Below are 14,175 nucleotides of genomic sequence, written 5' to 3' on the forward strand. Positions count from 1 at the left end.
TTGCATTAAGCCTCCGTGTTGTGGATGTATCCACCAGTGCTAGCAAACATAGTGTATGTCTCCTTCACATGGAGCGTACATTCCCTTTGGGTTGGATTCTTGATTATGCACACATTTTCCCCTCTCCGGAGCTTGCTGCACATTCTGATCTGAGAATGTCCGCAGTTTCTGAAAACTCTCAAAGTGGGACTTTTCAGGGAAAGTGACGGGAAAGCAAAGGGAATCAACATGCATTTCCTTTCCTTTGTGTGTGTGTGTGTGCGGCTTTTCTCCCTCCTCCCAGCTTTCCCTGCTTGCACAAGATCAGTTCCTCCTGCACTAATTGAACAAGGAAGTGGGGGGCAAGCCAAATGGTAGACTGGATCAGCTGTGGATGCAACACATTTTCTAACTTGGCTTACAAAGAGAGGTTTGCTCCATCAAGCCACCAAAACTTTTGAATTGGCTGATTTGAAATCATGTGCCATGTCCAGAGGTGGGATCCAGCAGGTTCTCACCAGTTCCCAAGAGTGGGTTACTAATTATTTGTGTGTGCCGAGAGGGGGTTACTAATTGGGTCTGCTTTTCCGTTAGAAATTCCATTAGCTCAAAAAATCATAAAGTCCTGTTGTTTCCTATGTGGCTGGTTAAGCTAAAAGGTGAAAAGCGGGGATAATTCTCTCCCCTGTTGGGCTGTTTGAGAAAAAAAAACCCTATTTTAGAAATATATGGTAAAAGTTTCTTGTTTTAAGGAGAAAGTATCCCTTTTGATTTCCTAGAAACAAAATTAAGTATTTGAAAGTTATTAAGTATTTGACAGGCAGTCAATTAAGAGGAGAAGTAGTTGTTTCTGTTGGCAGTAGATGTGGTAGGACTTTAACGCTATAATGAGTTTAAATTATGGACAGAAGAGATACCAGCTGGAAATGCAAGGAACTTTTTTTTTTTACAGTGGGAGCTTTCACTACAGAAGGGAGCTAAGGATGCGAGCTCGGTTCCACAGCATCAGTGGGGGGCGATTGTTCAGGCTATCCATACAGCTTAACTTACTTAGCCCCCCTGGAACCCGAACTAAAGTGGGCGGGATCATCTTGGTGCCTGTTTGGCTCCTCCGATCGTGATTGGAGCTTGTGTTACCATGGGGAAGCGGGAGGTGTTCTCTTTTTTTTTTTACGAGTTTTTTACAGTTTACAGTTACATGCCCATATGCGACTCTCCTGTTCTGCCTTTCCACAAAAGAGGCTCCTGATTGGTTGAATGGATGAGGTGTCGTTTCAATGCATCCGCACTTCGAAGCTTCGAAGCGGTATCAACCTTGTTCCAGCAGAAAGGTGCAATTCATAACTGCGACAGGGATGTCACAGTTCTGAGGCGGGGGGGAACTGAGACAAAACAACGTTGAGCTCAGTTGCAGTGCGGATACACTGAGGTGAACCTAGATAGAAACCAGTACAACTCTGTCAGTGCGGAAAGCCCCAGTAAGAGTTTTTTACAGTAACAGAGAAATTATTAATGCCCCGTCCCCGGAATGCCCGGCCACGCCCCCATCATGCCCCGCCCAGCCCATTGGCGCTATGCCATTGTGTGAATCCCACCACCATGGGAACCTGTTACTAAAATTTTTGGATCCCACCACTGGCCATGTCATCTACTTTTCAGGAGGGAACCCACTGCCACGAGCAAATCTGACAAGCTTGGACCAGCCTGGGCCAACAAGTTACAATCAATTTACAGCTGTAAAAATGTCATTATTCACAGGGAAGAAAAATACAATAAGAGGAGATGTGACCGAGTTTATAAACTCATGGGAAGACAAATAGAGAGAAACTATCGTCCGAGAGAACTAAAAATACCTGGCTTGTATGAGATTTACAATTAGGAAAGGGTCTTTATGCAATGCATAATTTATGGACTTCATATGCCTTGGTCAGTGGTGGGATCCAAACATTTTAGTAACAGGTTCCCATGGTGGTGGGATTCAAACTGTGGCGTAGCGCCAATGGGGCTGGGCGGGGCACGATGGGGGCAAACTGTGGCGTAGTGCCAATGGGGCAGGGCTGTGGCAAAGACGCAGCTGCTGCACCAGTCCTTGGGCGGGAAATGAATGCACGCAGGCGCAGGCTGCCACGCACGCCGGTGCACCTCCTGCTAGGCTGCTTCAAGTTCCACGGGCTACTGCTGAGAGGAGGGGCGTAACTAAGGCCAAAATCACGTGGCAAAATCACCAATTAGTAATCCCCTCTCGGCACACACAAATAATTAGTAACCTACTCTCGGGAGCCTGTGAGAACCTGCTGGATCCCACCTCTGGCCTTGGTTTAGGATTAAACAGGATGAATGCAGATTTAAGATTTTAATCGCAGGTGTTGTTGGCTACACAGGTGTGAACTTGCCGGTCTGGACATCTTGAATAAGCATTTGGATCTGTAGTGGGACTGTTTGAAGTACTTTGGAGGGATTTGAGATGGAGACAGCGAGGAGCTCCCCCCTTGACCGGCCCCCCACTCTACGTTCGGGATGCTTTACTGAAAATGAGAATAACAGTGCTGGATTGTTGAAATTAATCCTGGAACGGACACCTAGATTGTCAGAATGCAGGATTTGGAGCTGAACAAGGGATGAATGTAAAGCCCAGGGAGGAATCAATCCACAGTCCCTTGCGGTGGCTTCCTTTTTTTGCACACCAGCTCACATAATTGAAAGCACCCCTCTGAGCAGCAGGCAGGCGGCAGGACTAGGCATCAACCACCGCAGCCTCCCAAACAGAGAGGGACACGGCAGAAGCAGCTACAAGCCAGGCGTCGGCCAGCCACAAACTTTTGCCAGGCAGAGAGACGGCTGCGACAGGCAAATGGGGAGGCTGAGCCTTGGCCGGGCAGCTGCTGCAGGGCCGCTTGCTTCCCTTCTCCTCGCTCTGCCTGTAGCAGCTGCCTTCCAGGACTCTATGAGGCTGGAGTCTCTTGAGGATTTCGACCTGGAGCTGAGCCAGAGAAACGAGTCCGCAGGGCACTCCCACTTCTTCTCCCTGGACTACCACCATGTCCAGGTGCCCTTTGAAATAACCTTGTGGATTATGCTGGCTTCTTTGGCTAAAATAGGTACGCTCCAATTTTTGGTGGTCCAGGCTTTGAGCAGGGAACGGTACTCCAGCAGATGGGGCGGTTTCTAAATGGTGGCTCGGGGCAATTCGCCTCCTTTTGACGCCGAGTCCACATTTGCTGCTTCGTTTGATTTCTTGTTTTATCCCGTGGGCACTGGCGTAATGCCCATTGGGCAAGGTGGGCAGCTGGCCAGGGCATCACCTTGTGGGGGGCATCAACTTGCTGGGTTCGTTTTTGAGTATTTTTAGTGGTTTTCAGTTTTTGGCCTGCAGGGGGCGCGGTTTTTAGGCTAGCGGCACCATAATTTCAGCATATCATCAGGAGACTGTCCTTATGCTACCCCTAAAGTTTGGTGAGGTTTGGTTCAGGGAGTCCAAAGTTATGGACTCCCAAAGGGGGTGCCCCTATCCCCCATTGTTTCCAATGGGAGCTAATAGGAGATGGGGGCTACAGTTTTGAGGGTCCATAACTTTGGCCCCCCCAACAAACATAAACTGCCTGAAACCTGAACATAAGGACAGTCTCAATGACTGAAACACTGAAATTACAGATGCTGATATGTCTAAAAATGCACCCCCTGCACGCACCAATGTCCTGGTGCAAAAAAAATTGGTTGTGGTGGAGTGGCCGCCCATGGGGGGGTGCATCCAACTCAGGTTTTACCCAGGGCTACAGTTTGCCTCGTTACGGCCCTGCCCGTGGGTTTACGGTTGTCATGGGCTTGGTTGTAGTTTCCAGACCTTGTTTGGAAGGTTGGAAGCCATAACTGCTGGGAGCATTTTTCACAGAGGGACGGGCCAGTATATTTTAAATAAACAAATTTGTGTAAGGTAGGTCTATAATAATCCCTATCATTATAATGGCCATTGTTATTTCTAAAACACTTGCAAAGGAAAGGGCTGTACAATAAATAAAAGCCACGATAGCCAAATGGAACTTCCATGGTCTGAGATACTCTACCACTAAATGCTGGGGACAATTCATGTCATGTTTCCATGCTTTCTAGAAGCATCTTTCTCTATTGGAGGGAGCTCAGTTGAATCTCTGGCCCACCAATTACTACATTGTCTCAGATTCAAGGAAATCAGATCCAAGTATGTGAATCTTACTCCTTTACATTTACCTGATCTCCCCGATTTAATTAGATTACACTACTTGTTGGACAACCCTGATCCTTCTCTCTGTATGATAGTGGCAGACTTTCTCCTGGAAATTACTAAACGCCAGTAGATTTCCTTCGACCTGTATTGTATATGCTTTTTAATTCGTTTTTATTATTGTTGTACTGTTGTCTATGCCAATAAAGGCTTGCTTCTTCTTCTATTGGAAGGAGAAAGCTGGATTGAGACGGATCTTTGGTCTGATCCAGAACACCCTTCTTATGTCCTTGTGGCGTTTCTGACTAGATGGCTAGGCTGCTCTAAAGCAAATATCCTGTTACACGAATAGCTGGATATCTTCTCTCCTCTCTTTAAATCAGTCAGGCTTAATTTGGGGAGCTGTTTTGAAAGCTAGGCTGTGTGCCTATATTATATGAAATATTATCAAAGGTAAACATATCACAGCATATCTTCTGATGCTAATTTAAATTATATGTGCGTTTTGGTAACAATACCATTATGGATCTATTGATTAGGATCGCCTAGTCAGGTCTGAGACATTCTGGAGATCTGAGGGCGCTGCCGGTTGAGGGGATGTTTGGGAAGTGATTTCACCCCAACTCTATGCTATACCATAGAGTTCGTCCTCTGAAGTTCTCCACTGTTCTCTGTAGTCTGGAGAGCAGTTGTTGTTCCTGAACTCCAAGCTCCACCCTGGAGTTGGCAACCCCAGATCCATGTGAGGAGGCTATCATCTAAAGAGCAGGCTATCATCTAAAAGAAATATTAACTGTTTATGCAGTGTATTTTGTTAAATGCTCACAGCATTTGACATGTGTTTTCTCCATAATTCTTGCCCAAAGCTGGCATGGCAGGTGGTTGGGGGTGCTAAGGGAAGGGTATGACATCTTAGAGATTTTGAAAATACTCTGTGATGGTTTACAACGGCAAACAGTGGTGTGGTTGTGAAAGGAGGCATTCTCCTTCCACTGCTGAGACAGTCAAATATCCTATGAATCTCAGGAAAGTGAAAAGAGATATGATTGTGGACTCAAAAGTCAAGATGATGTTTGTTTTTTTGAGTTAAAGATAACATAAGAAACTCTTAACTGTCCAACAACCAGTTCTAAATGCTTACTCGTTTTTAAGCAACGCCGGGCTCTCCATTCTCAATTTTGACCCAGCCAAGCTTTCTTTAGATATCAGTAGACTCTGTGTCCCACACTGCCATTTGCCAAGATGGATCTGTTCCCTGTTCAGATTTCTACCAGCTCAGGTTGAACAATATTTTAAGAAGCCATCTCAAGAAGTACAAATGAGGGACTAGGCGTCGGATAAGAGACGGATTGTGTAAAATTGGATAAAATTTAGAAATTGAGATACATTGAGCTATGAGACTTCTGTTCTGGGAATTAAGTTAGGGAGATACGTAAATGATAAAAGAATCTATATTGGTTGGTTTTGAGGTTAATAAAAAGTATAGTAGCATGGATAAGATCCACAGTGTGATCTGGGCAGAAGCATATCTAGAAAAATGCAGCCCGGTGCAAAATCTGAGTTTTCCACCCCATCCCCCGTATGGGTGGCCGCCGTCCCCCACCATGACGAAACAACATTTTTTTTGCACCAGGTCAGTATATGGACCGGGGGATATGGGGGAAGGTGGAGGGGTGTGGGGAGGTGATTCCCCCCCTTGTGACTAAATGGCCGCAACCTGGGGACATTTGACTCTATATGTTCCCCTGGATCTGGGTGGGAAGTCAAATATAGTGTAGTGTATATCTTTGTAATGTATGAAAATTAAGGTGACTGGTTCACTTATGCCTTTTCCCCTCTGTGTTAGTTTTGTTGTAGTTGTGAGACAAAAACCAATAAAAAGTTGTTGGTTTTTTTAAAAAAAGAAGTACAAACCAAAAAGGGGTACTGCCTTAACCAGAGGAAAGAAGAGATGGCCCCTGATAGAAAGGGAACACTCGGGTAGATACGATCAAGGGCTAGCATTGCCTTCTAATCTTTGAAGCTGCTGGTCCAGGAAGAAGTACACAGTGGACTCCAATCATGGCACTTAGAAGACATCTCTTCCCTTCCAGTGACATCAAATAGCCATGTCATGCCCATGAGACTGCAAAGATGTTTCTTATCCATTATTCAGATGCCCAAATTAGCTGTCCACCTCAGCCAGATGTACCAAGGGTGGGTCTCAGAAGGTTGCATTTTCCATTCATTTGAGGTATGAAGGATTAGCTTGTGTTTAAAAATGGAATCTTTTATCATTAATGAAGCTTTCTTGGATTATGAGCCTTTGAAATCTTGCTGGAAACAGGCAATCAGTAGAGAGGTTTTTTTAAAGACACTACAAATTCTCAGCCCTTGAAAAGATGATGCTGAGGTGGTCGTATTGCCTTCGAGGTATTTAATGAGCAGCTATGAAAATGTCAATCCTGGTAGCTTTTCAGACACATAGGTCTGGATCCAAAGATCTCAAGGGTGCACAGATGGGGGTGCCAGTCAGCCCTTCTGTCTTTACTATCCACCTGAGACATAGAGATTTAGCAAATGAATCCTAGAATAGAATCTTAGAGTTGGAAGAGACCGCAAGGGGCCATCCAGTCCAACCCTCTGCCATGCAGGAACACACAATCAACACACCCTTGATAGATAGCCTTCCAGCCTCTGTTTGGAAACCACCAAAGAAGGAGACTCCACCACTCTCCGAGGTCATGTATTCCCCTGTTGGAACAGCCCTTACCACCAGTCAAGATGATGTTTGGGATCCCACATTCTGGTCAGGAGACATGGCAGGATCAAACCAGAATTGTGTAGAACATGATGTTATGTTCTGATAATTGTGTTGACTTTTGGGCCTTGGCAGGTTTCCATCTGTTTGAAAAACTCCCCTCGGTGGTACCTGAAAGCTGCTTATTGATCTTTGTGGGCCTCATCATGGGGGGTATCATCTATGGTCTAAACGACAAGTCCCCTCCAGTCATGGACAGTGATATCTTCTTCCTCTACCTGCTGCCCCCCATTGTCCTGGATGCGGGTTATTTCATGCCCAGTCGCCCTTTCTTTGAGAACATTGGGACGATCCTCTTGTACGCTGTGGTGGGGACCATATGGAATGTCTTCGGGATTGGCTTCTCGCTGTATGGGATATGCCAAGTGGAAACCTTCCAGCTGCGTGATATATCGTTGCTCCACAATCTGTGGTTTAGTAGCTTGATCGCTGCTGTGGACCCCGTTGCCGTGCTGTCGGTGTTTGAAGAGATACACGTCAACGAAAAGCTCCACATTCTGGTTTTTGGAGAATCCCTCCTCAATGATGCCGTAACAGTTGTAAGTACAACTTGAAAGCTTGGTCTTAGGATGCGTCCTGGAAGAGAGCGTCCTTTCCTAACCCTTACAGCTGCCAGACTTTTGATTTCTGCTTATTTATCCTCGCCTTTCTACCAAGAGACTTAAATATTTAGTCTCTACTTTTCTTCCTAAGGCGAACACATGGCTTGTTACAAAACCACGACACTATTACAAAGCCACTGGCTACAGAGAAATACAGTTCAAACAATACCCCCTCCCATAACTTGGACTATATCTTAGACCAGTGGTGGCAAACCTATGGCACTCCAGATGTTCATGGACTACAATTCCCATCAGCCCCTGCCAGCATGACCAATTGGGAATCATATCTTATTTCCAAACTACAGATATCACAATCATATTCACAATAACCTTTATTGGCATAAAGTATAAGAATGTGGTTATTCACTGTGTTAAGTTTAAAAGAGATCATATATGCCATCTATGGGTTTTACATTCCCTTGTGATAGTTCATTTATAGAAGATATAAAATGGATTAATCGGCTTTAACCATTCAATTATAATATATATTTATAAAACAACTACAATACAACTATGTTTAAAATCCGAAATCAGCTTGTATCTGACTCTTCCCTATTCACTGCTGTTTAGCAAAAGATATGACCATTCCCCATGGTCTATAGATAGTATTTACTAACAAAACTACAGGATAAATGAATTTCCATCATATGAGAATAAATAACAGTAAGCATCTTGCATACGCACTTTATAACAAACACAATTTATAATAAACCAGGAGCGCCAATGATGAAATATCTAACACCTTTTAAAATAGGTCATATTAGCATAATAACTGGTTTCGTTCCAATTTGCATTCAGTATCTTTTGGCAGAAATAGATTATATTGTTCTTGATTTTCGGTACAAAAAGTTTCATCAATAATGTTACATATCTCTTAGAGACATAACCTTCAGGAGCAGCAGTGGCGTAGGAGGTTAAGAGCTCGTATATCTAATCTGGAGGAACCGGGTTTGATTCTCCGCTCTGCCGCCTGAGCTGTGAAGGCTTATCTGGGGAATTCAGATTAGCCGGTACACTCCCACACATGCCAGCTGGGTGACCTTGGGCTAGTCACAGCTTCTCGGAGCTCTCTCAGCCCCACCCACCTCACAGGGTGTTTGTTGTGAGGGGGGAAGGGCAAGCAGATTGTCAGCCCCTTTGAGTCTCCTGCAGGAGAGAAAGGGGGGATATAAATCCAAACTCTTCTTCTTCTTCTTCTTCTTCTTCTTCTTCTTCTTCTTCTTCTTCTTCTTCTTCTTCTTCTTCTTCTTCTTCTTCTTCTTCTTCTTCTTCAACTACAGATAAAAGGTCTCCTGGAGGAAACAACAGCTTGGAGGGTGGAGTCTATGGTATTATATCTGTGCCCCCAGATGCCACCTTCCCTTGGCTCCACCCCAAATTTCCAGGAATTTATCAATCTGGAACTGGCAAATGACTTCATTTAGAGTCGACCAATCTGGGTTGGGAAAATCCTGGAGATACAGAAGAAGAAGAGTTTGGATCTATACCCTGTTTTTCTCAGCTTACAAACCTCTTCCCTTCCTCTCCCCACCTGTGAGGCAGGTGGGGCTGAGATAGTTTGAAGAGAACTGCGGCTGGTCCAAGGTTACCCAACAGGCTTTATGGGGAAGAGTGGGGAATCAACACTGGTTCATCGGATTAAAGTCCGCTGCTCATGCGGAGGTGTGGGGAATTAAACCCAGTTCTCCAGATTAGAGTCCCCTGCTCTTAACCACTACACCCGTGGTGAACAACCTTTGGCACTCCAGATGTTATGGACTACAATTCCCATCAGCCCCTGTTATGAACTACAATTCCCATCAGCCCCTCCCTCCCCTCCCTTGCATGCCACCCCTCCCTCTCTCCCCTCCCTCACTTCTCTTCCTTTGCATGCCTCCCCCTCCGACCCTTCCCTCTCCCTCCCTCTCTTCCCTTGCATGCCACCCCTCCCCCTCCCTCCCTTCCTCTCCCTCTGTTAGGGTGGGTGGGCCATATCCAGATGCTGGGCCCCCTCCCTCCCCTCCCTTGCATGCCACCCCTCACTATCTCTCCTCCCTGGAGATGAGCTGTGCTCCAGGGATCCCCAGATCCTACTCAGAGGCTGGTATCCCTAACATTCTAAGGGTGACAATTACACAAAGCCAGCTTGTAGTCCATAACAGAGGAATTGTAGTCCATAACAGGGGCTGATGGGAATTGTAGTCCATAACATCTGGAGTGCTGATGGGAATTGTAGGGGCTGATGGGCAGGGGCTGATGGGAATTGTAGCCCATAACATCTGGAGTGCCAAAGGTTGGCCACCATTGCACTACACCACACTGCCTTTCAGAAGTGGAACCTGAAGAGGGCAGGGTTTGGGAAAGGAGAGGACCTCAGAGTCCACCACCCAAAGCAGCCATTTTCTCCAGAGGAACAGATCTCTGTCATCTGGACATCCGTTTGAATTTCAGGAGATCCCCAGACCCTACCTGGAGATTGGCAACCCGAGCTTCTTTCCTGGCTTGAAACCATTTCCCTTCCTGTTTGCTTTCCAGGTCTTGTACAAGCTGTTTCGCTCGTATGCTGAAATGCCGTCGATCAAAATGGCGGACGTGTTTGCAGGAATCGGGAAATTTTTCGTAGTTGGGATCGGGGGCGTCTTGGTTGGCCTCCTCTTCGGCACGATAGCTGCCTTCACCACTCGCTTCACCAAGAACATCCGCGTGATTGAGCCCCTTTTTGTCTTCCTCTACAGCTACCTATCTTACCTCACGGCTGAAATGTTCCACCTCTCGGGTATTGTGGCGTAAGTAACTTACTACAAGCAGTGGCGTAGGAGGTTAAGAGCTCGTGTATCTAATCTGGAGAAACCGGGTTTGATTCCCCGCTCTGCCGCCTGAGCTGTGGAGGCTTATCTGGGGAATTCAGATTAGCCTGTACACTCCCACACACGCCAGCTGGGTGACCTTGGGCTAGTCACAGCTTCTTGGAGCTCTCTCAGCCCCACCTACCCTCACAGGGTGTTTGTTGTGAGGGGGGAAGGGCAAGGAGATTGTAAGCCCCTTTGAGTCTCCTGCAGGAGAGAAAGGGGGGATATAAATCCAAACTCTTCTTCTTTTTCTTCTTAATGTGCAACAGAACTGGGCCTAAGCCACAAGGGCTGAGAAGGCATCTGCACTGTGCTTAAGATCACGAGGGAAGCAAATGGGAAGTATAAAAGCTTTGGAAAATTATCCCAGATACAAAACCCCCCCACATTCCTTACATTTGTATAATTAGGCAGAAATGAGGACATACATTGGTTCAAAGACAATCAATCTCACATGATATTCTCTGAGGCTCAGAAAGACAAAGAAATGGAATGTAGAGCGGTGAGACTTTTGCCTTTCCTAAGCTTGCTCATTTTCAGTTGTGAGCTGCTAAAGCCCAGCTGGTCTGTGAGGGCCAAAGATTTGTGAACCATCTTGGCGTGTTGTTTAAACAGGACCTGCAATGCATATCTGGTGATTTCAGTCTGTGTCTACATGCTTAATGTGCACGAATTTCATACCCCTTTGTTGCCCGCCCTTGGTGCAGTGGGGAGAGGGGAAGCAGGGGTCGGAACAGTGTCCTGCAATATCATGATGTCATTTCTAGCTCTGTAACTGGAAATTATGTCACCAGATTGTGAGATGCTCTAGGATCCCATGAAACTCTATGGCAGGGGTCCCCAACGTGGTGACCGTGGTGCCCACCATCACTTTTCCTGGTGCCCGTGAAGCGTTTTTAGAAAGTAGGCAAGACCAGGTACCTAACAGGACTTGTATTTAGCCACTGGAGATCTGATTGCGTGTTCAGTTTTTCAAAAAATCACTTCAACAGTTTTTGCCACCAGAGCACAAGGATTTTCTTTGGGTGACTGAAAGTAAGCTGTGTGTAAACAAGAAAATATTTTTGACGATGTGTTCATTTTAAAAGGTGCCCTGTTAAGCAGGACATCTTCCTGAAAGGTTGAAGGGTTACTATGCGATTTATGCATATGCTCACTCCCTGACATTCTGTGCTTGGCTCCACCTCCTCCGGCAGCCATTTTGTTGTTAGCTGTGCTTCCTTTGCAATGGCCATTTTATGATTATGCCCACCAGCCTGGGTCAGAATTCCAAAGCCACCAACAGGCTCAAATAGGTTGGAGACCCAATTGCTATGCATTCACCATAGAGTTTCAAGAAAATCCTAGAGCAGGGGTGTCCAAATATGCCCCACCAGATGTTCATGGACTATGATTCAGGGGCTGATGGGAATCAAAGTCCATGGACATCTGGAGGAGCAGAGTTGGACACCCCTGTCCTAGAGCATTCTACAATGCTGTGACAGTAACTTCACTTAGACTACCTGGCCCAAAAGGACATCACAACATTATGGTGTGCCTTGAACCATTTTCAAAGGCACAATTACACAAGTGGAGGGTTAGTTGTGGAACTCTAGTGTCTTAAAACCTGATCCTTAGACAACAAAATCAAAATCCTGAATAAATGTCTAATTCTAATATGCTCAGATTTGATGCTCACATAGTCATAACTGAGCCTAAATGTAATTCTGCTCAACGTCTTCCTTATTTTTTTCTTTTGCAGAATTATTGCTTGTGCAATGGGCATGAAGCGTTACGTGGAGGCCAACATCTCTCTGAAGTCCCACACAACGATAAAATACTTCATGAAAATGTGGAGTAGCGTCAGCGATACCCTCATCTTTATCTTCCTTGGCGTCTCCACCATTGGCGACAACCACGAATGGAGCTGGCCGTACATTTGTTTCACCATCATTTTCTGCCTTCTTTGGAGAGCGCTAGGTATTGAGAACTGGGGAAAATCTTCTTTGGGTGATGCACAAAGAAAGAAAGAAAGAAAGAAAGAAAGAAAGAAAGAAAGAAAGAAAGAAAGAAAGAAAGAAAGAAAGAAAGAAAGAAAGAAAGAAAGAAAGAAAAGAGGCCACCTTCCAAGTTGAAGGGCTGGCACATCCGCATAATGCAGATTCCAATTATGTCAATATTTTTGTGCCTTGTAGAAACACTGTTTTCCACAGTGAAATGCATTACCCTAACAGTTTTGCACATTCATAGAATGAATTGTTGATCAGTTTGCATTTGGGTCATATGGAAGTACACCCAGTTTGCCTGATATATCAGCAGCATCCTTTCTTGGGGAACAAAGATTTATGGCTAGAGCTATCTCTAGGGCCCCTTCTGCACATGCAAAATAATGCGTTTTCAAACCACTTTCACAACTGTTTGCAAGTGGATTTTGCCATTCCGCACAGCTTCAAAAAGCACTGAAAGCAGTTTGAAAGCGCATTATTTGCATGTCTGGAATGAACCTAGGTCTCTTTATCTGTGGTGGATTCCGCACAGCACAAATAGAATGTCTTCAGGACATTTTAGATGTAGTGTTTTGGGGAAGAACTTCGCACAGGTCTCTTCCCCAAAACGGCTCAGGTCCATCATATTTCTCTTAAGCTGGGTTTGACAGAAATCACTAAACCAGCAATTTTTTTTGCAAAATCCCCAGTTGAAGGCCCTCTCATGCAAACACAACAGGTAGGAGACCCTTTATTTTCCCAGATGTCAGCCTTTCACTTGAGCTTCCGTTGCCATCGGCCATTTCAAGGAGAATCTGCTTGCCCGCCAGTTTGTTCAGTTTGCCCGGCACATCGTAGGGTGATCCTCAGGTCGAATCTCCACTTGAAATTTGCATGCAGATCCAAACCTGTTCATTGTGAAACCGTGTCCTCTTCATCGGAGTTTCTCCTTCCCCACCGTAGCAAGCACACAGCAGACACACCCGGTTGCAGAACTCTTAGCAATCCCCACTACCAAGCAAGCTCGCTTCGTCGGTCTCCCCTGATTGGTTGGTGTGCCTTGATGGGGTGGGACCTTTTCCCACTGCGGAAACATACATTGTAGGGGCGTGATAAAAAAAACCAACATGTAACAGTGTAATGTTTAACTGTTTAACTGTGCAAACAGTTAATCATTACCTGTGTAAACCATTAATGATTCGAAGTTACACGTTTGTTTAACGTTTGCATCCCCTTCTGCTGGATGAATCACAAAAGCGGAAATGAAACAAAGGAAAGGCTGCGCGCGCATCGCAGCGCTGATTGGTTGCCCGAATTCCATCAGGGTATCAACCCCCATCCCTCCCCTCGGATCAGCTCTGAACCATGCTAATGGGGTCTATGCCACTTGCAACCAGGTCTTGCCAGAATGCAGATTAACGGGGAGAACGAGCGCCAGAAACAGAATCTGCCACGCAAGCAGTGGGGAGGTCGTCCCTCAAACCTGGTTAGTTTGTGTTCTGAAACCTGGCTAAGACAGTAGTGGGGATTCGACCTCAGAGCGCCCGCCATTTCTCAAGTGCCCCAAGCACGTTTTCTCCCATTGGCAGCGAGTATGACCGCCATGTCACTCACAGATCCACAGCAACACATTTGTTATTGCCTGGCGATTGTAGGAAAGTCCCTTGTTCTCTCTTTAACTTTTGTGAGTTGAACAAGCAAAGCTATGCAAGTGCAGCCAATCAGATTGTGGGACAATTGGCATGGCTGCCGGTGTTCATTTCTGTCTGCCTTTGCAGGTATGCATGCATCGTAAAAGAAAAAT

The 14,175-nt window shown here is 45.7% G+C and overlaps 1 protein-coding gene across 1 annotated transcript in view; it reads left to right on the top strand.

Annotated features, from left to right (window-relative positions):
- The window catches only part of LOC125442948 (sodium/hydrogen exchanger 2-like), a 54,609-nt gene that overhangs the window by 532 nt on the left and 39,902 nt on the right, over positions 1-14,175 (top strand). Inside the window, exons 2-5 of the mRNA XM_048514753.1 lie at positions 2,667-3,077; positions 7,053-7,516; positions 10,094-10,344; positions 12,149-12,366. Of these exons, the coding sequence (XP_048370710.1) occupies positions 2,667-3,077; positions 7,053-7,516; positions 10,094-10,344; positions 12,149-12,366 (1,344 nt within the window). The remainder of the gene's footprint in view (positions 1-2,666; positions 3,078-7,052; positions 7,517-10,093; positions 10,345-12,148; positions 12,367-14,175) is intronic.

This window comes from Sphaerodactylus townsendi, linkage group LG13, assembly GCF_021028975.2.
Source record: "Sphaerodactylus townsendi isolate TG3544 linkage group LG13, MPM_Stown_v2.3, whole genome shotgun sequence".
Classification (NCBI taxonomy): Eukaryota; Metazoa; Chordata; class Lepidosauria; order Squamata; family Sphaerodactylidae; genus Sphaerodactylus; species Sphaerodactylus townsendi.